The following is a 26307-nucleotide window of genomic DNA, read 5'->3' on the forward strand; positions in this document are numbered from 1 at the left end:
GACTCTTAACATGTAGACCAAGTTAGAGCGAGAGACACTCAAATATGAACATACTGAGACAGGTGGCTGCTTTTTTTCAGTGGCATACAGACTTCCACATGGAGAGAAAGAAAGCTGCTGAGGGAAAAACTGAGGGTTCATGGAAAGGGGTGAGAGGACTTACATAAAGGCAGAGTGAGAGAGAAGACTCACATGGAAGGATGGAGAGAAGCCATACAGAGGGTGGTTGGTTGGAGGTGCGTGTGAGGGTTCTCTGGGGGCCACTGGTGTGGTGAGAGAGCGAGGGGGAGCGTGGGTTTCGGCCTGCTGTCTTTCTTCCTCCACTCGCACCCGGGTCACTGAGCCCCCGAGGCACTGCAGACTGCAGCCATGCAGAAACACCCTTGATGGTTTCTAAGGTTACTCCCACAACTAGCCTGCCCGCGAAAGCTAATTCACAGCACATGTGCCCATCCGGGCCTCCATTTCCCCGCCCCACTGCTGAAGGTGAGTTTTTCCATACCATTTAACCACAGAGTTGGATGCCAAGTTTGTTATTGCTTACATCACAAGTGTTAGGGCAGCTCAAATGTTTGGTCATTTAGAAAGCAGAGGGGAGAGAGGAAAAAACACCACCCTTAGACAATTACTTCCGTTATGCACTAGTAAGAGAAGTTGTTGCATCTCAGCTCTTTCTAAGGGTAGCATAGAAATGTTGTGCACACACGTTTTCACATTCACTTTAGCACCTCTATATAAACTGTAGCTTTATAACGCCTTTAACCTGACTAGTGCTTAATTTCATTGGCAGACAAGTTAGTTTTAGAAGACTCTGGGATTGTGAGGGGTTCCCCTGTTTACACTCTGGGCCAGCAGGTGGCAGTACAGCCTTTAGCTCAATGTAGCTGGAGACATTCTTCAGGTGGTGAACTGGGAAAACATTGATATCCCAACTCCAGGTAACCTCTGGCTTTGCTATGTCGTGCTGTGCTTTAGGGGCTGATGTACTTCAGGGCTGGAAGCGGGAGGCAAATTAATTTAACAGGCAAGTGCTGCCAAGACCAGGGGGCCATCCAATCACAATTATTTTGGATTTGTTTTCTGGCACACGTGCAGCGGTTAGCGTGTTGCCCTTAAGGTAAATGTGAGAATAGTTTTTTCGTCCAGGTGCTGCAAGTAGTGAATTCCCAGAGAGCACACCTCACCCCAAAGTGAAAACCCATGAGTTTTGATCAATGAGATGAGACTGATTATTGCAAGGTACCATCACTGGCATAATGCAGTTTCTCTCGACCACTTGCAAGGGAATTTGGGCCCTAATTCTATTTTTTTAATATAACTGTCCTGTATAAGCATTTTGCTACATCCGCAATGCCATCTGCTAAATATGTGTATGCGACCAATGAAATGTGGTTTTAGCCTACCTGAACCTGCATGACTTGAGCCGTCCTTGCGCTCTCTCCCAGTTTGGACAGAAAGTTATGCGTAAAACCAGTCTTTTTATTTAAAAATGTTTTATTTCACCTTTATTTAACCAGGTAGGCTAGTTGAGAACCAGGTAGGCTAGTTGAGAACAAGTTCTCATTTGCAACTGCGACCTGGCCAAGATAAAGCATAGCAGTGTGAACAGACAACACAGAGTTACACATGGAATAAACAATTAACAAGTCAATAACACAGTAGAAAAAAAGGGGAGTCTATATACATTGTGTGCAAAAGGCATGAGGAGGTAGGCGAATAATTACAATTTTGCAGATTAACACTGGAATGATAAATGATCAGATGGTCATGTACAGGTAGAGATATTGGTGTGCAAAAGAGCAGAAAAGTAAATAAATAAACAGAGTATGGGGATGAGGTAGGTAAAAATGGGTGGGCTATTTACCGATAGACTATGTACAGCTGCAGCTATCGTTAGCTGCTCAGATAGCAGATGTTTGAAGTTGGTGAGGGAGATAAAAGTCTCCAACTTCAACGATTCTTGCAATTCGTTCCAGTCACAGGCAGCAGAGAACTGGAACGAAAGGCGGCCAAATGAGGTGTTGGCTTTAGGGATGATCAGTGAGACACCTGCTGGAGCGCGTGCTACGGATGGGTGTTGCCATCATGACTAGTGAACTGAGATAAGGCGGAGCTTTACCTAGCATGGACTTGTAGATGACCTGGAGCCAGTGGGTCTGGTGACGAATATGTAGCAAGGGCCAGCCGACTAGAGCATACAAGTCGCAGTGGTGGGTGGTATAAGGTGCTTTAGTGACAAAACGGATGGCACTGTGATAAACTGCATCCAGTTTGCTGAGTAGAGTGTTGGAAGCAATTTTGTAGATGACATCGCCGAAGTCGAGGATCGGTAGGATAGTCAGTTTTACTAGGGTAAGTTTGGTGGCGTGAGTGAAGGAGGCTTTGTTGCGGAATAGAAAGCCGACTCTTGATTTGATTTTCGATTGGAGATGTTTGATATGATTCTGGAAGGAGAGTTTACAGTCTAGCCAGACATCTAGGTACTTATAGATGTCCACATATTCAAGGTCGGAACCATCCAGGGTGGTGATGCTGGTCAGGCAGCGAACGGTTGAAAAGCATGCATTTGGTTTTACTAGCTTTAAGAGCAGTTGGAGGCCACGGAAGGAGTGTTGTATGGCATTGAAGCTCTTTTGGAGGTTAGATAGCACAGTGTCCAAGGACGGGCCGGAAGTATATAGAATGGTGTCGTCTGCGTAGAGGTGGATCAGGGAATCGCCCGCAGCAAGAGCAACATCATTGATATATACAGAGAAAAGAGTCGGCCCGAGGGTTGAACCCTGTGGCACCCCCATAGACTGCCAGAGGACCGGACAGCATGCCCTCCGATTTGACACACTGAACTCTGTCTGCAAAGTAATTGGTGAACCAGGCAAGGCAGTCATCCGAAAAACCGAGGCTACTGAGTCTGCCGATAAGAATATGGTGATTGACAGTCGAAAGCCTTGGCAAGGTCGATGAAGACGGCTGCACAGTACTGTCTTTTATCGATGGCGCTTATGATATCGTTTAGTACCTTGAGCGTGGCTGAGGTGCACCCGTGACTGGCTCGGAAACCAGATTGCACAGCGGAGAAGGTACGGTGGGATTCGAGATGGTCAGTGACCTGTTTGTTGACTTGGCTTTCTGTTTGTTGACCTGCCCTGCCTTAGATAGGCAGGGCAGGATGGATATACGTCTGTAACAGTTTGGGTCCAGGGTGTCTCCCCCTTTGAAGAGGGGGATGACTGCGGCAGCTTTCCAATCCTTGGGGATCTCAGACGATATGAAAGAGGTTGAACAGGCTGGTAATAGGGGTTGCGACAATGGCGGCGGATAGTTTCAGAAATAGAGGGTCCAGATTGTCAAGCACATCTGCTATCTGGATTTGGGTAAAGGAGAGGCTTGGGCGAGTAGCTGCGGGGGGGGGGGGGGGCGGAGCTGTTGGCCGAGGTTGGAGTAGCCAGGCGGAAGGCATGGCCAGCCGTTGAGAAATGCTTGTTGAAGTTTTCGATAATCATGGATTTATCAGTGGTGACCGTGTTACCTAGCCTCAGTGCAGTGGGCAGCTGGGAGGAGGTGCTCTTGTTCTCCATGGACTTCAGTGTCCCAGAACTTTTTGGAGTTGGAGCTACAGGATGCAAACTTCTGCCTGAAGAAGCTGGCCTTAGCTTTCCTGACTGACTGCGTGTATTGGTTCCTGACTTCCCTGAACAGTTGCATATCGCGGGGACTATTCGATGCTATTGCAGTCCGCCACAGGATGCTTTTGTGCTTGTCGAGGGCAGTCAGGTCTGGAGTCAACCAAGGGCTATATCTGTTCTTAGTTCTGCATTTTTTGAACGGAGCATGCTTATCTAAAATGGTGAGGAAGTTACTTTTAAAGAATGACCAGGCATCCTCAACTGACGGGATGAGGTCAATGTCCTTCCAGGATACCCGCAGTCAAACGAGGGGTGGTCGTTTGACTGCGGCTCCGTAGCGGATACAGGCAATGAGGCAGTGATCGCTGAGATCCTGGTTGAAGACAGCAGAGGTGTATTTGGAGGGCCAGTTGGTCAGGATGACGTCTATGAGGGTGCCCTTGTTTACAGATTTAGGGTTGTACCTGGTGGGTTCCTTGATGATTTGTGTGAGATTGAGGGCATCTAGCTTAGATTGTAGGACTGCCGGGGTGTTAAGCATATCCCAGTTTAGGTCACCTAACAGAACAAACTCTGAAGCTAGATGGGGGGAGATCAATTCACAAATGGTGTCCAGGGCACAGCTGGGAGCTGAGGGGGGTCGGTAGCAGGCGGCAACAGTGAGAGACTTATTTCTGGAGAGAGTAATTTTCAAAATTAGTAGTTTGAACTGTTTGGGTATGGACCTGGAAAGTATGACATTACTTTGCAGGCTATCTCTGCAGTAGACTGCAACTCCTCCCCCTTTGGCAGTTCTATCTTGACGGAAAATGTTATAGTTGGGTATGGAAATCTCCGAATTTTTGGTGGCCTTCCCGAGCCAGGATTCAGATACGGCAAGGACATCAGGGTTAGCAGAGTGTGCTAAAGCAGTGAGTAAAACAAACTTAGGGAGGAGGCTTCTGATGTTGACATGCATGAAACCAAGGCTTTTTCGATCACAGAAGTCAACAAATGAGGGTGCCTGGGGACATGCAGGGCCTGGGTTTACCTCCACATCACCCGCGGAACAGAGGAGGAGTAGAATGAGGGTGCGGCTAAAGGCTATCAAAACTGGTTGCCTAGAGCGTTGGGGACAGAGAATAAAAGGAGCAGATTTCTGGGCATGGTAGAATATATTCAGGGCATAATGCGCAGACTGGTATGGTGGGGTGCGGGTACAGCGGAGGTAAGCCCAGGCACCCGGTGATGATGAGAGAGGTTGTATCACTGGACATGCTGGTTGTAATGGGTGAGGTCACCGCATGTGTGGGAGGTGGGACAAAGGAGGTATCAGGGGTATGAAGAGTGGAACTAGGGGCTCCATTGTAAACTAAAACAATGATAACTAACCTGAACAACAGTATACAAGGCATATTGACATTTGAGAGAGACATACAGCGAGGCATACAGTAATCACAGGTGTTGAATTGGGAGAGCGAGCTAAAACAGTAGCTAAAACAGTAGGTGAGACAACAACAGCTAATCAGCTAGCACAATAACAGCAGGTAAAATGGCGTTGACTAGGCAGGGAGGGTCGAATTAACTACACACAGAGCCTGAGTGCGGCTGGGGCCGACAGATAAAACATAAACAAGCAGAATGGAGTACCGTGATAAATGGACAGTCCAGCATGCATCAGCTATGTAGCCAAGTTATCAGTGTCCCGGGGGCAGCGGTGGATGGGGCAGGGAAGCTGGACTGGCGAGTATTACCCAGGTTTAAAAAACTGTCTGGCTGTGCAGAAGGTAAAAGGTAAAAGCCGCTAGCAGGTTAGCTTCTGGAGGTTCTTGAGTGTGTTCTAAAAGTTTAAAATAATAGCGATTCCGTATCACATTGGGTGACGCAGGTTACCGGAAGGTATAAACAAATTAAAAATCTAAAAGAGATTGAAAGTAAATATGGGTCCCTTGAGTGTTTGGGACGCGGCGATTCAGATGGTTAGCAGGCCTGTGCTAACAAGCTAACAGTTAGTAGGCCGGGGCTAAACAAGATAGCAGTTAGCGGACCGGGGCTAAACAAGCTAGCAGTTAGCAGGCCGAATTAGCAAGCAAGGAGATAGCACGGGCTAGAAAGTTAGCCTTTGGGGGGCGTCGCGATGAGGTGAGTCTGCTTATGCCTCTTCATGCGGTGACATCGATAGACCGGTCGTGGGTCCGGATATTGTAGCCCAGGAGTATGCTTCGGTGGTAGCACAGGAGCTCTGGCCGGGCTAGCTTCAAGCTAAGTGGGTGGAAACGCTAGCCAGGAGTAATCATCCGGGGTTGCGGTTAGCTAGTTGTGAAGATCCAGCTGAAAATGTTCCGTTTGCGGTGGGAATCCGGGGATTAACAAAAAAAATAGGTCCGTTATGCTCTGGTTAGAGTCGCGTTGTTCGAACTGGCGAGAGCTTTCCGAGCTAAAGGTTAGCTGATGACCGGTTAGCTGAAGACCGCTAGCAATGGTTTGCTGACTGATAGCTGGTGGTTAGCTGGCTAGCTTCAGTTGAGGGGTTCCGGATCCGAAGTAAATATAAATACTTTAGAAAAAATAGCTACATTGGGTGAGGCGGGTTGCAGGAGAGTATTTAGAAGTTGAGGTTTAGCAAAATGTTTTAAAAGATATGCGAAGAAAAATATGTTTAAAAAAACGATATATACAAGGGACACGACACGACAAGACGTCTGACTGCTACGCCATCTTGGACCAATCTTGGACCAATGCCAAATGTCTTAATGCCAAATAAGTCAGTTCACCCTCTAAACACCTCCTTACTAGGGATTGTTTCATTATGCAGTGACGTGGCCAACCCGCGGGGGGACTTGCCTGTTTTGCATGTTATTTAGGCATTAATACGTGTCCATATCAGTTTGCAAACAATGTAAAAAATAATATATAATTGAGTTAATAAAGCTGCATACAAACATGGTCTCTTTTTTGTTGTTGAGTAACGTATCTCCAAAATGCAGGTGTTTCAGCCTAGCTCAGTGTTATCTGTGGTGGGGCAAGCCAGCAGAAAATACGGAGCATTGCGCCGTGATTGGCTCAGTGTCTGTCATTAATGGGGATACTATGTCACCACCAAGTCTAAGGGGAGACCTCATTCTTGCCCCTTGGGTGCCGCCATAGAGTTGCATTAGAAGTGCCCATCCAAGAAGGATCAAGGTCATTGGCCACAGATAAAATTACATCAAATCACGTTATATGTACAATAGCTTTGATTGGACTAATCATGTCAACATCATATTTTTCAATCTTAGCATTGTTATAAATCAAGTTGACAATCTACTGGCAATTCCTTGTCATATGAAGAGAAATTATAAAACGTATCGGTGCACATCGGCCATTGGACTTAATTATTACACAAGTTGGAAATTCAACAATGAGTGGTTTGGAAGGAATCAGTGGCTTTGTGGTCTGGGATTAAGGGGCTCTTTTCCAAGTCTTTTTGCCCACGAAGGACCGCCACACCACCTTGCGGGTCAAGTGAGCACAGCACAACAATGTATTTTATGCTGCTGCATAAATGATATAATATACCAGGGAGATATGTATACTGTAGCTAAGAAAGTAACACTAAATATATGTTGTGTAGTAAGATGTTAGTAGCCCATGTGCCTCACCCTAATAATTTGGTCTATTTATTCCTCTTAATTTTGCCTACTGTTCTAATTTGGTGGTGGACATGCAGCCCATAATCTGTTTTAGAGAAATGTAGTCATTGAATATTGTAAGAGTCTGCTTATATGCCACCTTTTATTTATCTTACGGTTCTGACTTGGTGTACAGGGAGAACACTAAGAACGGCCCATGTTCTGAATTCTGTCGCTGTACATTTCAAAAGTGCTAAACAAATAGTTATATTGACTAACATTACGTCCGTTCTAGCTCGCTCATTGTTTTTATCGAAAGGATGGATTGCCTCGTATCCACTTATCTTCTCTTTATGCCATAGTTTATACATTTGTTTAAGCAACTCAGCCATATCATCTATGCTTTTTTTAAAGGCATTAAATGTGGCTGAATTAATTGTTTAGCTTCCAGACAAGGCTCCGCTGATAGCCAGGTGTAGCAGTGGTAAGATGTTGGCACAGCTTTATGTTAGGCCCTAACAGTATGTGGTCACTGGTATAGTGCAATTAATGTATTGTTTAGTGTTGTGGCTTTGCTGGCATGCATCTCCCCCCCAACCAAGATTTACATGCTTAAATCGCCGCTGATGCAGTGTAGCCTATTACAGTTGAAGTCGGAAGTTTACATACAATTAGGTTGGAGTCATTAACTCGTTTTTCAACCACTCCACAAATTTCCTGTTAACAAACTATAGTTTTGGCATGTCAGTTAGGACATCTACTTTAATTTTTCCAACAATTGTTTGCAGACAGATTATTTCACTTATAATTCACTGTATCACAATTCCAGTGGGTCAGAAGTTTAGATAGAAAATGATGTCATGGCTTTAGATGCTTCTGATAGGCTAATTGACATCATTTGAATCAATTGGAGGTTTACCTGTGGATGTATTTCAAGGCCTACCTTCAGACAGTGCCTCTTTGCTTGACATCATGGGAAAATCAAACGAAATCAGCCAAGACCTCAGAAAAAAATTGTGGACCTCTACAAGTCTGGTTCATCCTTGGGAGCAATTTCCAAATGCCTGAAGGTTCATCTGTACAAGCAATAGTACGCAAGTATAAACACAATGGGACCACGCAGCCATTATACCGCTCAGGAAGGAGACAGACGTGCTTTGCTGCAGGAGGGATTGGTGCACTTCACAAAATAGATGGGATATTGTGGGAAGCTTATGGAAGGCTATCCGAAACATTTGGCCCAATTTAAACAATTTAAAGGCAATGCTTCAAAATACTAATTGAGTTTATGTAAACTTCTGACCCACTGGGAACATGATGAAAGAAATAAAAGCTGAAATAAATAATTCTCTCTACTATTATTCTGACATTTCACATTCATAAAATAAGTGGTTATCCTAACTGACCTAAAACAAAGTTTTTAAATGTATTTGTCTAAGGTATATGTAAACTTCCGACTTCAACTAGACACAGTTGAAGTCGGAAGTTTACATACACCTGAGAGCTGCCTTTTGTCCAGGGACTGCTCATTAGCTCCCATGCTCCTCAGGTGTGTGGGGCGTGGTGGCTCAGGTCCCATGTAAACACACTCATTCCCACAACGAGACAAACTCACAAAAAGGAGGTTAAACAATTCAAAGAAAATGAAGTCACTCAAATAAGAAATAAACTAAAATACAGCACAAGATAGAATAAATATTTAAAGCAGTTCTAGGTTAATGTATTCAAAATAAAGTACACACAAGGGAATAAAGAAAAAGGACTAAATAGAACCAAAGGGACACGTGACATTGCTACCGCAATCAAGCTTTTACCATCCCTGTAACTAGCTTCTGCAGAAGTTTATTTAAACTAAATCTCATAAAGAACGACCTAAGAAGCATTAGGGTCTCGGTCTGACATACTCTTTTGAACACCTGAGTAAACTCCACGCATTGCACTGGCGCCGTCCAAGGCTTGACCACGGCATTTGTTCACCGATATCCCCTTTTCTTACAATCAGTAAAAAATATATCAATAATTCATGGCCTGAAGCACTTTTTCAGTCACATTCCCAAGAAAAAAACATTTTTTAAGAGCACTTAGCTTCCTACATATGGAAAATCAAAAAGTTTATGAATTACTTTATGGAGGGTAACTGTCAATGATGTATTAAATAAAAACATTTAAAGCAATGTTGGACTGACCAATGTAGATATTTTCAAATACATGCAACTTAAAAGTTTCATATCAGGATATTTTGATTAGAAATCTTTTGGACATCAGAGCAGTCTTTGGGGAATCCTATTTGATTCAGAAAAGGATATTTATAAGATGGGTACGATATACAAAATCTTGCAGAAAGCCTATCCAACTGACTACCTCTTCGGGGGGGAAAATAAATTATTGGAACCAAGACTTAGAAATAACTGATATTGGCAGAAGATGGAGGGAATGTTGGAACATGACTAATGAAATTACAGTTTACGAAAATGTAGTATAAGATAATGTATAGGTTTAATTATAAAGAAAAATGCACATTCGACTGCACAATGTCAGAGTCATGTCTTAAATGTAAAACTGACAATGACTCAATAATTCATGCCTTCTGGGAACGCTAGAAAGTCAAAGTGATGGGCGTTAGTTAGAAGGTTGCCTGTCAGAACTATTACAATATAAAGGTATTTTTAATCCGTCTGTCTGTATATTTTAAGACATGGCATATGAGGGTGCAGTGAGATACCAGATAGGTTGGACAACACTTTTCAAGTCAATCATCTTGAAAAAACATATATTTAACTGGAAATCAACCAATCCTCCATCGTTAACACAATGGAAAGGTCAAAAGCTTGTATTATCTAAATGTTGAAAGTGTGTGGGCGATGGAGAGAAACAAAATGGTGCAGTTTGAGGCCATGTGGTGGAGAGTGATGCGGGCGCTGGAGATGGGGTTGTGAGCAGGTGGGTCTGGGAAGGTGTGATGGTATGGTTTTAAAATACAAATAGATTGTATCAAACAAAAGACATCGATGACCGGTGTATGGGCCTGTGTGCCCCCCACCCTGCGTGGGTGTCCGGTATGACTGTGGGTAACATGCAAAATGTAATGAAGTAAGTAGCCTACACACAGGTCTGATCTGATGACTCTCACTGGGCATTGTCATGTTTCTCCTACAGTACAAGCCACTACTAGCCCTTCACACTGTCTCCACCTTGGCAGTTCTCTCATTCCCAACGCTAACAGGTGTCCAATTGACAGTTTATAACAGAGTTTGGCAGATCCTGCATCTCCAGTCGATGAAAATGAGAGGAGAGCCACTTTCAACTCAATTCAGGCCACGCCCCAAGTCCCAATTGGACTTCTTGATTGTTACCCAAGCAGAGAGAGAACCACAGCTTCATCTTGCTTTCTGGACATGCATCTCATACCATGTGCCTGACAACGACAAGGGTGCTGACACCTCCACCTCAGACAACCGGTGGGCATCCCACCTGTCTCCAGCTGTCTGTTCAGTGAGCGCAGGGAGACAGAGGAGGACACAAGAATAGAAGTATAGAGAACTCCTGTCCCTGACAGTGGCAGCAGTGCTGTAGTTCTTCGTCACAGGCGGTGACTTTATCCGTAGTGACATGGATGTACAGAAGTGCCAGGGCGGATCCACCCCACCGCTGTCAGGTGTCGCCCCCAGGAAACATTCCACCTAGCCCCCTCTGACTTCACAGGCACCCAGTGTGCCTGCTTAACTGCATCTCCCTCCCTGCACACCTACACACAGAGAAACACACACTTTGGACTGGATTCAACATCCAGCCACATCGGTGGGGCTTTTCCCAATGATACAGTATGGCATAAAGATTGTGAGTGTGTTGAATACATTCAGTTGGACATCTGGCTAGGTATCCCCCTTTCCCTCTCCCTTTAATGTTATTTTTAAAGACACATACAGGTTTTATACTTCTGGGCTACACACAATACTTATAGAACATTGTACAGAAGAGATGGCGTGTTAGGCAGTCTTATCCTATAATGACACAGAATTTAAGTATCACCGTCATGTTGCAGTTGCGTTAGTAATATATACAGTGCTTCTAATAGACACAGTATACAGGTGTAACTACTAATAGTGTACTGTCTACTTCAGAGAAAAAGCACACGGGTGTATCGCTGTCCACTGGTGAAATACACAGGTGATACTTTCCCCATCATCCACAACCTCCAAACATACAGTATACCAGTGTTAATATTTCATAGTAATGTGGTGAGAGGAAGGTGTGAAAGGATGACGTAGTGGTCTTGGCTTGAGGAGGACGACCGTGGTCAGTGTGTGAAGTGAGGTGAAGGTTGAACTGCCTGTCTATAAATAGAGCTGTGATCTCTCCATTATTATTTATTAATCATAGTCATGATCTGGGGACTTGGGCCAGCTCCCTGCATGATGTCTGACAACCAATGAGAATGTCAAGATGGAGATGACAAGGAAGGGCAGCGAGTGAGCGCAGTCTGTGGTGTTCTCTCTGTGGCCAAATCTGCAATGATCATATCCCTAATCTTCATCAACATTTCATTTGAAAGTTAGCTCATTTTCTTCCCTTCCCATGTCACTGCAGGGGATGCTAGATACAAAATTGTCATTTTTTTTCAGGTAATCGTAGCAAATGTATTAATTAATTCAGTCCCTTGGCTTGTAGTGTCAGTCTTTCTATGTAGAACAGTCAACAGAAATGTTGGGAGTTGCTATCAACGAGTCAGTCAAGTTTATGACACACAACAATGAAAATGGACAGCAGAAGTATTTTTTTCCTTTTCTTTAGAAGTGTAGACATCCACTGACAAGTTCCTGTGGCACAACACGTCTACTGTCAGGAGAATTCAAAACATGAAAATTATAGGACAACAAAACTCTCAGGCACTCACTCAGAGCGAGTTGTCTGCTTCCGTGGTAGCGTAGAGTGAAGGTGATTAACCCTCTGGAGTCTAAGCCCTGTCTAAGCCAGGGGAGGGTGGTTTCTACTAAGCTAACATATGGAATTGTTTTAAGATGGTCATAGCAAGGATCATTTAGCTATTTGACTTTGAATTTTAAGACTTAAGGTAACAAAAATACATATAACATTATTTAATGAAACATTGAATTTGGCATTACTGCTGTCAGCCCATTGAATAACAGATTATTATTTAAATACATTTTTTAGGGTGTAGATCAGCTTTAATTGTCTGCATCATTTCCAATACCCCATATATTTTTGGGAATATACCGTGCATTCGGAAAGTATTCAGACCCCTTGACTTTTTCTGCTTTTTGTTACGTTACAGCCTTTATTCTCAAATTGATTATTTTGTAGAAATGTTTGCAAATTTATAAACAATTTTAAACAGATATACCTTATTTACATAAGTATTCAGACCTTTTGCTATGAGACTCGAAATTGAGCTCAGATGCATCCTTTCCATTGATCATCTTGATGTTTCTATAACTTGATTGGAGTCCACCTGTGGTAAATTCAATGTATTAATTGTACATGATTTGGAAAGGCACACACCTATCTACAGTGCATTCGGAAAGTATGTAGACCCCTTGACTTTTTCCAAATCGTGTTACTTTATAGCCTTATTCTAAAATTGATCAAATTAGCTTTCCCCCCTCATCAATCTACACACAATACCCCATAATAACAAAGCAAAAACACTTTTTTATTTGATTTTTGCAAATGTATTAAAAAAATATGAAAAATGAAAAATAGGGCTAGAGAATCGAAGGCCCATGAATATAATAAGAAACCTTAGGTGCTGGCTTAAGGCCGGTAGCAATTATTACAGAATGGAGCCACGAAGCAGAAACAGGGGATGGCCACAGGACAGGCCCGGACAGAGGGACAAGGTGAGGGCTCCGGATCAGGAGGTCAGGTTTGGCCACAGGCCGAGGCGAAGGTCTCAGTATTAGTGACCACAGGTCCGCAGCAGCAGAGCTCCAGCGGCAACGAGAGGCCCCAGGAACAGAAGTTGGAGTCGGCTGGATCTCCACAGCAGTTACAGGACAGGAGACAGCGGCACACCTGAAAGAGAGGGAGACACTGAGTGCACAGAGCTGTTGACTTGGGGCCTGACAGCGCTACTGACTTGGGGCCTGGCTGTGAGCTAGGGAATGTTAGATCTATCAGGATGGAAAGCTCTGGGCCTACTGGTATAGGAAATCTTGGGCCCAAAACAGGGGTCGGCAGAACCTGTGTCACTGGAGACGGTGATGGCACAACTGTGGGAACCTGTTGAGACTCTGCGACAGGAGATGTGGGAGTGGCGAGCTGAAGCTCCAAGACAGGAGCCGGTGTAGTAGGCCACACTACTAACTTGCACTCCATTGTTGGAACAGGCTGGAGCAGCATGGCTGGGGTCGGCTGGAGCACAGTGGCAGGGTGCTCCACCAGGAGGAGTTCTGGTAGCTCCACTGGCCCTGGAGAAAGCTGTAGCACAACTGTGGGGGACTACACAGCAGGGGTCGGTTCTGAGACCGGAGCTAATGGTGAGGCTGATGTGGAACGGCACTGCGTCTCGAGCATCTCCTGACATCTGGCATCAATGAGCTGGTCGTGCTGGCACCGCAGAACCTCATTCTGGCACTTCTGGTGTAGTATCTGTTGCATGATGAGCTCTGAGATGCCATTAACTTCTTCGGCAGCTTGGTGGCACAGGTCACATTTCTCCCCCTCTAAGACGTCTTTCAGTTGTAAGAGGAGAGGACTGGCTGAGGTAATCAGGTGACACCTGGCAGTGTCCATCAGGTAAGTACAGGCGATGGTAGTCGGGGGAAGAAGGCCACTGGCTGTAGTATATCCTGTATCAAGCGCTCAAGAAACCCCTCTAGCTACTCTCCCTTGTAGGAGAGAGTAGCCAATACCTTGACTTTGTTGTCCTTAAGCCATTTTGCAAAACTTTGGAAGTATGCTTGTGGTCATTGTCCATTTGGAAGACCCATTTGCTACCAAGCTTTAACTTCCCGACTGATGTCTTGAGATGTTGCTTCAATATATCCACATAATTTTCCTCCCTCATGATGCTATAGTGCACCAAGCCCTCCTGCAGCAAAGCAACCCCACAACATGATGCTGCCACCCCCGTGCTTCACGGTAGGGATGTGTTCTTCAGCTTGCAAGCCTCCCCCTTTTTCCTCCAAACATAATGATGGTCATTATGGCCGAACAGTTCTATTTTTGTTTCATCAGACCAGAGGACATTTCTCCAAAATGTACGATATTTGTCTCCATGTGCAGTTGCTAACTGTGGTCTGGCTTTTTTATGGGGGTTTTGGAGCAGTGGCTTCTTCCTTGCTGAGCGGCATTTCAGGTTATGTCGATATAGGACTTGTTTTACTGTAGATATAGATACTTTTGTGCCCGTTTCCTCCAGCATCTTCACAAGGTCCTTTGCTGTTGTTCTGGGATTGATTTGAACTTTTCGCACCAAAGTACGTTCATCTCTAGGAGACAGAACGTGTCTCCTTCCTGAGAGGTATGACGGCTGCGTGGTCCTATGGTGTTTATACTTGCCTACTACTGCTTGTACAGATGAACATAGTACCTTCATGCATTTGGAAATTACTCCCAAGGATGAACCAGAGTTGTGGAGGTCTACAACTTTTGATTTTCCCATGATGTCAAGCAAATAGGCACTGAGTTTGAAGGTAGACCTTGAAATACATCCACAGGTACACCTCCAATTGACTCAAATGATGTCAATTAGCCTATCAGAAGCTTCTAAAGCCATGACATCATTTTCTGGAATTTTCCAAGCTGTTTAAAGGCACTGTCAACTTAGTGTATGTAAACTTCTGACCCACCGGAATTGTGATACAGTGAGTTATAAGTGAAATAATCTCTGTAAACAATTTTTGGAAAAATTACTTGTGTCATGCACAAAGTAGATGTCCTTACCGACTTGCCAAAACAATAGTTTGTTAACAAGAAATGTGTGGAGTGGTTGAAAAATGAGTTTTAATGACTCCAACCTAAGTGTATGTAAACTTCTGACTTCAACTGTATGTGTTCACCCCCTTTGCTATAAAGCCCCTAAATAAGATCTGTTGCAACCAATTACCTTCAGAAGTCACATAATTAGTTAGATTGCACACAGGTGGACTTCATTTAAGTTTCACATGATCTGTCACATGATCTCAGTGTATATATACACCTGTTCTGAAAGGCTCCATAGTCTGCAACACCACCAAGCAAGCAGCACAATGAAGACCAAGGAGCTCTCCAAACAGGTCAGGGACAAAGTTGTGGAGAAGTACAGATTAGGGTTGGGTTATTAAAAAATATCTGAAACTTTGAACATCCCACAGAGCACCATTAAATTCATTATTACATTTTTTTAAAGAATATGGCACCACAACAAACCTGCCAAGAGAGGGCTGCCCACCAAAACTAAGGGACCAGGGATGGAGGGCATTAATCAGAGGCAACAAAGAGACCAAAGATAACCCTGAAGAAGCTGCAAAGCTCCACAGCAGAGATTGGATTATCTGTCCATAGTACCACTTTAAGCCGTACACTTCACCGAGCTGGACTTTACAGAAGAGTTGCCAGAAAAAAAGCCATTGCTTAAAGGAAAACATAAGCAAACATGTTTGGTGTTCACCGAAAGGCATGTGGGAGACTCCCCAAACATATGGAAGAAGGTACTCTGGTAAGAGACTAAAATGTAGCCTTTTGGCAACAAAAAATGCACCTATCAATGCCTGGTGCAAACCTAACACCTCTCATCACCCCGAGAGCACCACCACCACAGTGAAGCATGGTGGTGTTAGCATCATGCTTTGGGGATGTTTTTCATCATCAGGGACTGGGAAACTGGTCAGAATTGAAGAAATGGCGGATGGCGCTAAATACAGGGAAATTCTTGAGGGAAACCTGTTTCAGTCGTCCAGAGACTTGAGACTGGGATGGACAATGACCCTAAGCATACTGCTAAAGCAACACTTGGTTAAAGGGGAAACATTTAAATGTCTTGGAATGGCCTAGTAAAAGCACATTCCTCAATCCATTTGAGAATCTGTGGTATGACTTAAAGATTGCTGTACACCAGCGGAACCCATCCAACTTGAAGGAGCTGGAGCAGTTTTGCATTAAAGAATGAGCAAAAATCCCAGTGGCTAAATGTGCCAAGCTTATAGAGACATACCCCAAGAGACTTGCAGCTGTAATTGCTGCAAAAGGTGGCTCTACAAAGTAATGATTTTAGGGGGCTGAATAGTTATGCATGCTCAAGTTTTCTGTTTTGTGTCTTATTTCTTGTTTGTTTCACAATGAAAAATATTTGCATCTTCAAAAAAACATATTTTTTTAAATTCCAGGTCGTAAGGCAACAATATCGGAAAAATGCCAAGGGGTTGAATACTTTTGCAAGACACTGTACATGTGTCCTTCCTAACTCATTTGCCAGAGAGGAAGGACACCACTCGGGATTTCACCATGAGGCCAATGGTGACTTTCAAACAGTTACAGGGTACAATGTTGAAGTTACTCCACAATACTAACCTAATTGACACAGTGAAAAGATGTAAGCCTGTACAGAATACAAAAAAATCCCAAATATTCATCCTGTTTGCAACAAGTAATACTGCAAAAAATGTGTCAAAGCTATTAACTTTAAGTCCTGAATACAAATGTTATATTTAGGGCAAATCAAATACAACACATTACTGAGTAACAACACTCTCCATGTTTTCAAGCATAGTTGTGGCTTCATCATGTTATGGGTATGCTTGTAATAGTTTGACTGGGGAGGTTTTATCCTAAAACAAACAAACAGAATTAAGCTAAGCACAGGCACAATCCTTTAGGAAAACCTGGTTCAGTCTGCTTTCCACCAGACACTGGGAGATTAATTCACCTTTCAGCAGGACAATAACAGAAAACACAAGGCCAAATCTACACTGGAGTTGCTTACCAAGAAGACAGTGAATGTTCCTGAGTCGAGTTGTAGTTTTGAGAGAGAATAGAGTAGATGTCACGGGTCAAAATTTTGATTGATGACCCTATGTGAACTCTATGGGAACCCTATGTAGTGATGACGTGTGCATGTCTTCTGGTCAGGCAAGCCTGGTTAGGTGGGGGCTATGGGGTGAGTAAGGGTCCCTTTGACAGGCCGTTAATGATTGATGACCCAAGCCTGATAGACAAGCCTGGTTAGGTGGGGGCTATGGGGTGAGTAAGGGTCCCTTTGACAGGCCGTTAATGATTGATGACCCAAGCCTGATTTATGACCCTATGTAATGATTTATGACCCTATGTCATGTAGAAGGGTGCATGCCCTGGGTTGAGTAAGTGACCATGTGTCAGGTCAACCTGTTACTGTTTCTCACGGTTTGGGTTGGTTAAGGCCCCTTATAAAGCCGCTGAACAATACCTGTTTAAGACTGTACATGATAACCCCCCTGAATATTAAACAAAAATGACACCTATGCCAATTTTAGGGATGTTATGCTCGGCTTGTCATGAACCCAGTGACCAAAGCCTTGAAGAAGTTCTGTGTGAAGCTCCAGAATGTTTTAAAGGATTTTTGGGGACGAGTGAGGGCCACATGTCTTACATATTCCACCCGGAGGATTCTACGGTAAAGATATTCACAGACCGTGGACCCAAACCCCTTTATCCTGCAAAACCTGGGAGTTTTCCCCCGGCTCTGGGGATGAGAGAATGGCTAAACATCAGGCTGGCTCTTTGTAAAATTGAACAGGTCCTAAGTGTTACAAATGTGCCAGGATATGCGTTGGAAGAACAGGTCTGCGGCCGCAGTGATCTCAAGGCTCTAAGAATTGCTTCAATGGACTATAGCCCTGACAACAAAGTGACAATTTTAGCCTGTGACCTTTATGATAAGGCTAATGCTACAAAGTCTGTCAATTCTCCGGTAGCTTCCAGAGCCCGCAAACATGTAAACTTTTTTATTCCTGTGTTTAGTTTTAAATGGGTGGATTATCCAATTTTCATAACACTTATGAATAAGCTGGACATTCTCTTCCAAAATGGGGAACAGTTAAAGCGCTGGGCGAGGCTTTCCTTGAGACAGAGTCAAGACCAAAAGGCCCGACGGCGGATCTACCCCTGGAGTGAAAACTTACCATGTGTTGATGGACATAGCAAGAGAGCCTTGCCTTTTGAGGGTGAACTCGACACGGACAATTGCGGTTGGTTGCATAAGCTCCCAGGATCTGTAAGAAAGGCATCGTAAAATACCTTAAGAATGTAACGATATAAAATGTATGTACTAAATATTTTGAATGAAATAAATGGTTTTAAAATCAGAATCTCACCACGTTATGAACTCTCGCGTTTGTTCACTCTTAGCGCAGTCTGTCCCTGAGAAAAATCTTGCGGAAAAAGCCATGTGCGCGCGCATGTGCGTGAGGGAGTTTTCTGTAGTGGCTGTGTGTGTGTGTGTGTGTGTGTGTGTGTGTGTGTGTGTGTGTGTTTCAAAAACAGAAAAAGGGGGGCGGGTTGTTTGTTAAAAAAATACCCCTGCATGCCTGGTGGGTCGTTTGAAACCAAGGTTTACACTAGCCTGCAAAACAGATGCCTACCCCCCCCAACAATAATATTGTGTCTTACGACTCCTAATCTTAAAGGCCTTTCATAAAACTATTTTTTTAGGGGGGCTAAAAAGTCATTCATCCCAGCGATGTCGAGAACAACACACCCCATGCATCTAGGTGCTAGCACCCCGGAGATTTTAGAAGCTCCAAAAGGATCCTAATGTTTAGACACACCCAATACCATGTGTTTGAAATGTGTCAAATATACCATGGGCGGGGGTATAGCCCGAAAAAAACGACAAACCCCAAATGCTATGTAAAAAAATCATTCAGGGGTTTTTCTCTAGGTCGTAGGGTACAAAAGCGCTAGAAACCATGGGCAATGTTAGCAGCGTTTTAGTTCCGATGCAAACAGCACCTCCAGAAACTCCAAGAATCGTTATCGGACTGAAGCGTTAAAAAAGATAATCGGGGAAAAAAGTCTAATGGATCTATCACAAGGTGAGTTCTTGAAATAAATCTTTATTAGATTTGGTTGTTGTTGGGGAATTGTTTGAAAAGCGTGGGATGTTATAGAAATATTAAACAATCATTAGGATCAGTATGCTTACCGTATAACAAGGCAATATTAGCTAAAGTGATTATAGCTTTAATATTGTCGAATGTTTTATAGATTCTGAAGCATTCACGCAGATACTCCGAGGTATAACTGAGCTCGAATCATCCCATGGGTCTCCGAAACAAACGCCTGCCCTGAATTGTCAACGTAAGTAAGCTCCAAGAATTCCATACATAAAAATATTTATACCTTAAAAACAAAAAGTGTGGGCATCTTATATTAAAAGTTATTTTATATGTTTACAGAGGACCTAAAGCCTAGAAGGTTAAACGATGCCCTATGGAGCCTGAACGGTTTCTGCGAAGCATATGACTACGAGACAATTCTGCCCTACTCCCAGGATGTATTTACCCAAAAGCAGCGAACAGAGACTTTAAACGGCAGGTCAACTCCCCTTGGCCAGGACAACGTTGTCCCCCATATTTCTAAACACCAAAGGATAATTAGTGCTCAGATCCACAGTTCCGCTTCACCCGAACAATTCTACTTGGCCGATATTCACGAGACGTCGTTCCAAGGACTAGGTATGAATCAATTATATATTATTATTTATATATATTATTATTTTAATATTTATATATTTTTTTTTTATGCCGGAATATGTTAAAACAAGGCCTAATGCTGTTTTTTTGTTTTTTTCAGGCTCCCCATCTACCGGACCTGCAGATGTTGTAATACAGGTTGAACAAACACAACAGCCCTTGGTTTCAGAGCTTCTTCAGAACAGCCCTCGTCAAAAAAGCAGAGGTATTTAATTAATGTATTGTTAATATATAGGCTTATATCTGAAATGTATTTGTCATTTTTAACATATTTTAGGGTTAATAACCTATTTGTGTATGTATTATTTTTATTTCAGACTCCTCACCGGCTTATGAACACAACGCACAAACATCGGAGGATGCCCAGACAAGCATCCCCGAGGAGGCTCCAAAGACACCAGCGAAACCTGATGATGTCAAAGATTTAAATGACATTTCTGAGGTAGACGATTTGATGTTCTGTGAAGCTGCCAACCTTCTTGAATCGGCCAATTCTGTGGGGGAAACAGCAGATTCTGAAATAGACCAAGAACGTTTTTTCAAAGCGTTTACCCTGGGTTTAAAATCACGAAAGGCTCTACTCCAGAGGCGCATGTGTATTCTACTCGAGCATCAATACAATCAGGATGTGTCATTCTGGCGTAGCGAGCTACCCCGTATGTTAAAAAACATTAGGGCTAAAACAAGCAAATACCGCCGTTAAAAAACACACATGTAAACACACACACACACACATCCTTAATTAGACAGATGGCGCCCCCTATAGACCAAAGTGAGACAATTGAAACACTCTTAGCCAGGATCCCTACAGAGCTCCAAGATATAGTTAACCATATGAATGATTCGGGGGTAATTGACATAATGACAATAGATGAAAATCTATTATCCCAGATTCCCTCCGAACTCATAGACATTATTACACGTATGAATGAGTCAGGGCCTTCCGAGGAAAACATGTTAACACAGATTCCCGAAACCATCATATCTCTAATTACCCAGCTTAACGCGAGCCCTAGGTTTAATACGGCCCCACAGACACCTCTAAGACAGCCTTTAACAACATTGTCCGAAGAGTCTGAAAGTCAATATGATGTTTTTGAACAGTTGGACAAATGTCTAGCAAATCTGGAGGGGGGCGGTCTTGAGATCAGTGTACAGAACGAGAGCGCTAGGTTTAATTCGGCACCCCAGACACCTATAAATCAGCCTTTAACACCAATGTCCGAAGAGTCTGAAACCCAATACGATGTTTTTGAACAGTTGGACAATTGCCTAGTAAATCTGGAGGGGGGAGGTCTTGATCGAAGTGTACATGTTTTGCGTCGAAATAAATTCAACAATATTGAGGTTCGCCAGTTTTTCAATTTCGCATGGGGGGGTCAGATTCGGGAATATGCTGTGTTTTACGTAATGCTTATGGACACTTTGAATGAACTGTTAGCGAGGATCAGAGATTATAGCGAACCTAGGGATCTCTTACAGTTGGAAATTTGTGGAGACAGTCTACAGAGCAAGGTATCGCTTATTTTACAGAATGGTGAAGCAGAGCTTGAACAATTTGTTAAACTGCTAGAACGCCTTGTACAGTCAAATTTAAACGTGCTAGCAGATAGGACCCTCGAACTTGTAGTACAATTAGTACGCCAACCACAAGGGGGCGGGGGTCAGAGACGAAAGCTCGAGAGTTTAATGCAGTCCGAAATCATAAGCAATAAAAGGGCCTATCTCATAAACGTTCACAATCCAGGTAATAAGCTATGTTTTGCCATAGGTTTGGCCCACTTACTCAGCCCCGGATGTACTGATCAAGCCGCGTTACATAAAGCTCTCGAGCTACAAACTGCGGTGGGTCTCGGTATACAGGATGCTGTGGCTTTCTCAGACATAGTCAAATTTGAAAACTTTCTGAACATCAAGATTGTGGTTTTGTACCACAGTAGGGCTAATGACGCTCTCCTCAAGTTCCAAAATATACCCGAACCACATCCTAAGACTATGTACTTTTATGTGCAAAATGAGCATTACTATGCCGTAACTAACATCACAGCCTTTTTAGGCGCGCCATATGTCTGTCCAGCCTGTCATACCGGCTACACACGCATGGGGGGGCACTCGTGCCGTTACAACTGTTCAGTATGTCTGGATAAACATTGCCCTATGCAGCCGCTAAACTTGACCCCCTGTGCGGATTGTCACCGCACATGTCGTTCGGCCTACTGTTACGAAAAACACAAAACTGAAACATGGCATCCCAAGGCATGTAAATCTGTAAGCAGTTGTGACATTAACAAGAAATGTCCAAAATGTCATTGCAATTACAACCTTAAAATAGATAGCCCTAAACCTCATGTTTGTGGAATTATACACTGCCCAATCTGTAAAGGTCCTTTGAAAAGCAGAGACGCGGAAGCAGTTCAAGAAGTAACACATGAGTGTTACATTCAGCCCTTGGCTGAAGATGAACATACAGAGAAATATGTGTTTTATGATTTTGAGACAACTCAGCAATCAGGGGTTCATTTGCCTATTTTTGTGTCAACCATGACTTTCAAGGGTGAAAAATGGTCGGCCGAGGGACCCGATTGTGCCCAACTCTTTCTAAAACATTTTAGAAAAGCCCAGTACAGAAACTTCACGTTTATAGCTCACAATGCTAGGGCCTATGACTCCTATCTGCTTCTGAACCCTTTGATACAGCAAGGCGTGGCACCCAGTGTCATAGCTCAAGGGAGTAAAATATTATGCTTTGTTGACCCCGCCTTCAAACAGAGATACATTGACAGCTTAAGCTTCTTACCCATGAGATTGGCTCAAATGCCAGAGGCCTTGGGTTTTGAAAACTCTGTCAAAGGCTATTTCCCTCATTTCTTCACATCTGAGGAGAATCTACATTATATAGGATCTTATCCAGCCCCCGAAATGTACGGGTGTGATCAAATGTCTCCCAAAGAGCGTGAGAGATTCATGACATGGTACGAGACCGTAAGACATGGCACTTTTGATTTCCATAAAGAGATGGAATCATACTGTGACAATGACGTTGTTATACTTCGTGAAGGATGCCTCAGATTCAGAGAAGAGGTAATCAAAGATGCGGGCATTGACCCCTGGAGCTGTACAACTATTGCATCAGCGTGCATGAAAACCTATCGTACACACTATCTAACTCCTGAATCTATAGCTATCCCATCGCCAGACAACTACCGACGCCAATTCAAGGCCTACTCTAGTGGTTCCATTCAATGGTTGGAGTACTTGGCCCAGGATAAAGATATTTTTATCCAACATGCTTTGAATCGGGGGGAGAAGGCTTTTGGGCCTTACCATGTAGATGGATACACACAGATTGACGGGGTTGAGACAGTGTATGAGTACAACGGTTGTTTCTTCCACGGTTGTAAATTATGCTTTGTCCCCCACACCTTGTGTGTCCTAACCCAAAAGACTTTTGGGGAAATGTACCAAGAGTTTCAAGACAAACTGAATTCTTTAAAGGCTACTTACGGGTTAAAAGTTGTGGTTTTGTGGGAGCACGAATGGACAGCCCTCAAAAAGGCAGATCCTAGTGTTAAGGCCTTCCTTACCCATTATGACCCTCCAGAGCCCCTGGAACCGCGACAGGCCTTGTTTGGAGGCCGGACCAATGCTTTGACATTGCGTTATGTAGCTCAACCCGACGAGACAATAGGCTATGTAGATTTTACATCCCTATATCCTCATGTAATGAGTTCCTCATTCTATCCTATAGGGCATCCTGAAATTATTCACAGCGACTTTGACGAACCCCAAAATTATTTTGGTTTAATCAAAGCGACTGTCTACCCTCCTAGGGGGCTGTTTATACCTGTGTTGCCTTACAAGGGTCCTAAAGGAAAACTTTTCTTTCCCCTTTGTCGCACATGCTGTGAAAACCACAACCAGGAAAACCCCTGTGATCACACAGATCAAGAAAGAGCCCTGACCGGTGTATGGGTCACTGTAGAATTCTCTAAGGCTTTAGAGAAGGGGTATCGTGTGGCCAAAATCTTTGAAGTGTGGAACTTTTCCAGGAAATCAGACACACTTTTTAAAGAGTACATCAAAACCTTCTTGAGATGCAAGCAGATGGCTTCAGGCTATCCTGCATCGGTCACAGATCAAGAAAGTAAAGACCAGTACATTCAAGACTACCATGACAGAGAAGGCATACTTCTTGACCCTGACAGAATAGAGGTCAACAAAACCAAAAGAAATGTGTCGAAATTGTACTTGAACTCCCTTTGGGGGAAATTAGCGCAGAGATGCAATATGCTAACAACTTCGATCATTAAAGACCCCGAAGAATTTTTGGAATTTGTTTTTTCGGACCAATACGAAATTTCACATTTTTCCTTCTTGAGTCAAGACATTGCCTTGGTGCAATGGAGGCGCCACCAAAAGTGGGTTCTACCCCCGGGTAATGTAAATGTGTTTCTTGCAGCATTTACCACAGCCTATGGCCGCCTTGAACTGTACACCCTCATGGAACAGCTTCAGAGGCGGGTTCTTTACCACGACACAGACTCTGTGGTCTATGTAAGCAAACCGGGGGATTGGACCCCCCCACTTAGCAACTATCTTGGGGGTTTAACGAGTGAACTCGAAGAGGGTGACCATATTACAGAATGGTCCTCATGTGGTCCAAAAAGCTATGCTTTTAGGACTAAAGCCAATCACGTGGTGTTGAAAGCCAAAGGCGTGACTCAAAACTATGAAAATGCACCGCGTGTAAACTTGGAATCAATCACGCGCTTGGTCGAGGGGTTCGTAAAGGACAAGAATAGTGACTTGGAGATTTTGAGCTCCTACAACAAAATAGTGAGGGATAAAAAGGGGTTCCATCTAAGAAACGCACCACTCACTAAAAGATTCAGGGTAGTCTATGACAAGAGACAGCTATTGCCTGACGGTACCACATTGCCCTTTGGCTACTGACTTATGCTACAAGCCCCAGTGTGTCTTAAAGCTTAAGATATTATGACTGCTGTCGAGGGTTTTGACCCCCGGCTACAATTGCCTTTTTCAGCATTAATTGCCGGCCCTTCAAACAGTGGCAAAACTTTTTTTGTAAAAAGTATTTTAGAGAATTCTGAACATGTGTTATCTCAAAAGCCTGACAATATTGTATGGTGTTATTCATGTTACCAACCTCTGTATGATGAATTATTGAAGACAATAAAAATCAAGTTTGTTGAAGGAATACCCGATTCTCTGTCTGATGATGAACTTCTCCCCCCACATGTAAATAATCTGCTGGTTTTGGACGATATGCTATTTGCTGGTAGCGAACACCCTGAAATTGCACGAGCTTTTACCCAATATACTCATCATAGAAACCTGTCCGTGCTTTACTTGGTCCAGAATGTGTTTCACCAAGGTAAAAATAGTCGGACCATTAGCTTGAATGCCAACTACATGGTATTGTTTAAAAATCCTAGAGATAAACTGCAAATTAGCACTCTAGCTCAGCAGATGTACCCTGGACGGAAATCATACTTTATGGAGAGCTATGAGGACGCTACCAAAGAGCCATTTTCTTATTTAATCGTGGATTTAAAAGCAAATACTCCAGAACACCTTAGGCTACGTACAGGGCTGTTTCCGGGGGAGAGGCCTGCTGCATACCTTCCTAAAAAGTAAACGCTATGTCTCTGCGTTTAAAAAGAAACCTCCCCCTCTTGAGAAGGCTAGTAGGTTCTACAGCTAAAGAACGGAAGGCCATCTTGGGTCGCTGTTCTTCAGATCTCATATTAGCCCTATGTGAGATTGCTTTGAATCTTCTCAAAGGACGCATTCCACTCACCCTGAACCAATTGAAAAAATTAAGGAGACAAAAGACAGCGATCAAACTCTTTGCCAATAAAAGGGCCAGTCTTCAAAAGAAAAGACATAGTATACAACAGTCTGGGGGTTTTCTTCTACCTTTACTCAGTATAGCCGTGCCCTTCATCACCAGCCTTATTGCGGCCAGACGTGGTGGTTGAACACGGGGGTGTGATGGCCACTAAAATGTACTTGGTGCCTCAACAAGAGTTGGATAGACTTAAAAAACAAATGCAGGGTCCTGAAGATATCAGACAAACAGCGGAAAATGATTTGGATACGGCCATGAAGGATGTTTTGAACCGAAAAGGATTGAACCCCTATGATAAGATTCAAAAATACACAAACCTAATGCAAAGGTATTTGACTCGGGTAAAGCAAGGGGAGAGAGAGACTAACCATTTAACCCTTTCCCTACCGGACCCTTTAACAGATGTCGAACCTAACGATAGCCATGCCCCTGTAAGGCCTGTACCGTCGATCTTACCTAGTGGCGATAATATGTCGGGTGAAGCTCAAATGCCATTTGAAGATAAAGTTATGCATGACCTACTGACACATGTGCCTTTACGTAACAGGAAGAAT

The 26307-nt window shown here is 43.6% G+C and overlaps 1 protein-coding gene across 1 annotated transcript; it reads left to right on the forward strand.

Moving 5' to 3' along the window:
• Window positions 1–19088: 19088 nt before the first annotated feature.
• Window positions 19089–25096, forward strand: LOC116358297 (uncharacterized). Its single transcript, XM_031809474.1, has 5 exons — window positions 19089–19221; window positions 19394–19486; window positions 19585–19863; window positions 19982–20086; window positions 20199–25096. Exons 1-5 carry the CDS (start codon window positions 19206–19208, stop codon window positions 20582–20584), a joined length of 879 nt encoding a protein of 292 aa, XP_031665334.1. The 5' UTR covers window positions 19089–19205; the 3' UTR covers window positions 20585–25096.
• Window positions 25097–26307: the final 1211 nt, after the last annotated feature.

The sequence above is a fragment of the Oncorhynchus kisutch genome, linkage group LG29, assembly GCF_002021735.2.
Source record: "Oncorhynchus kisutch isolate 150728-3 linkage group LG29, Okis_V2, whole genome shotgun sequence".
In the NCBI taxonomy this organism is placed as follows: domain Eukaryota; kingdom Metazoa; phylum Chordata; class Actinopteri; order Salmoniformes; family Salmonidae; genus Oncorhynchus; species Oncorhynchus kisutch.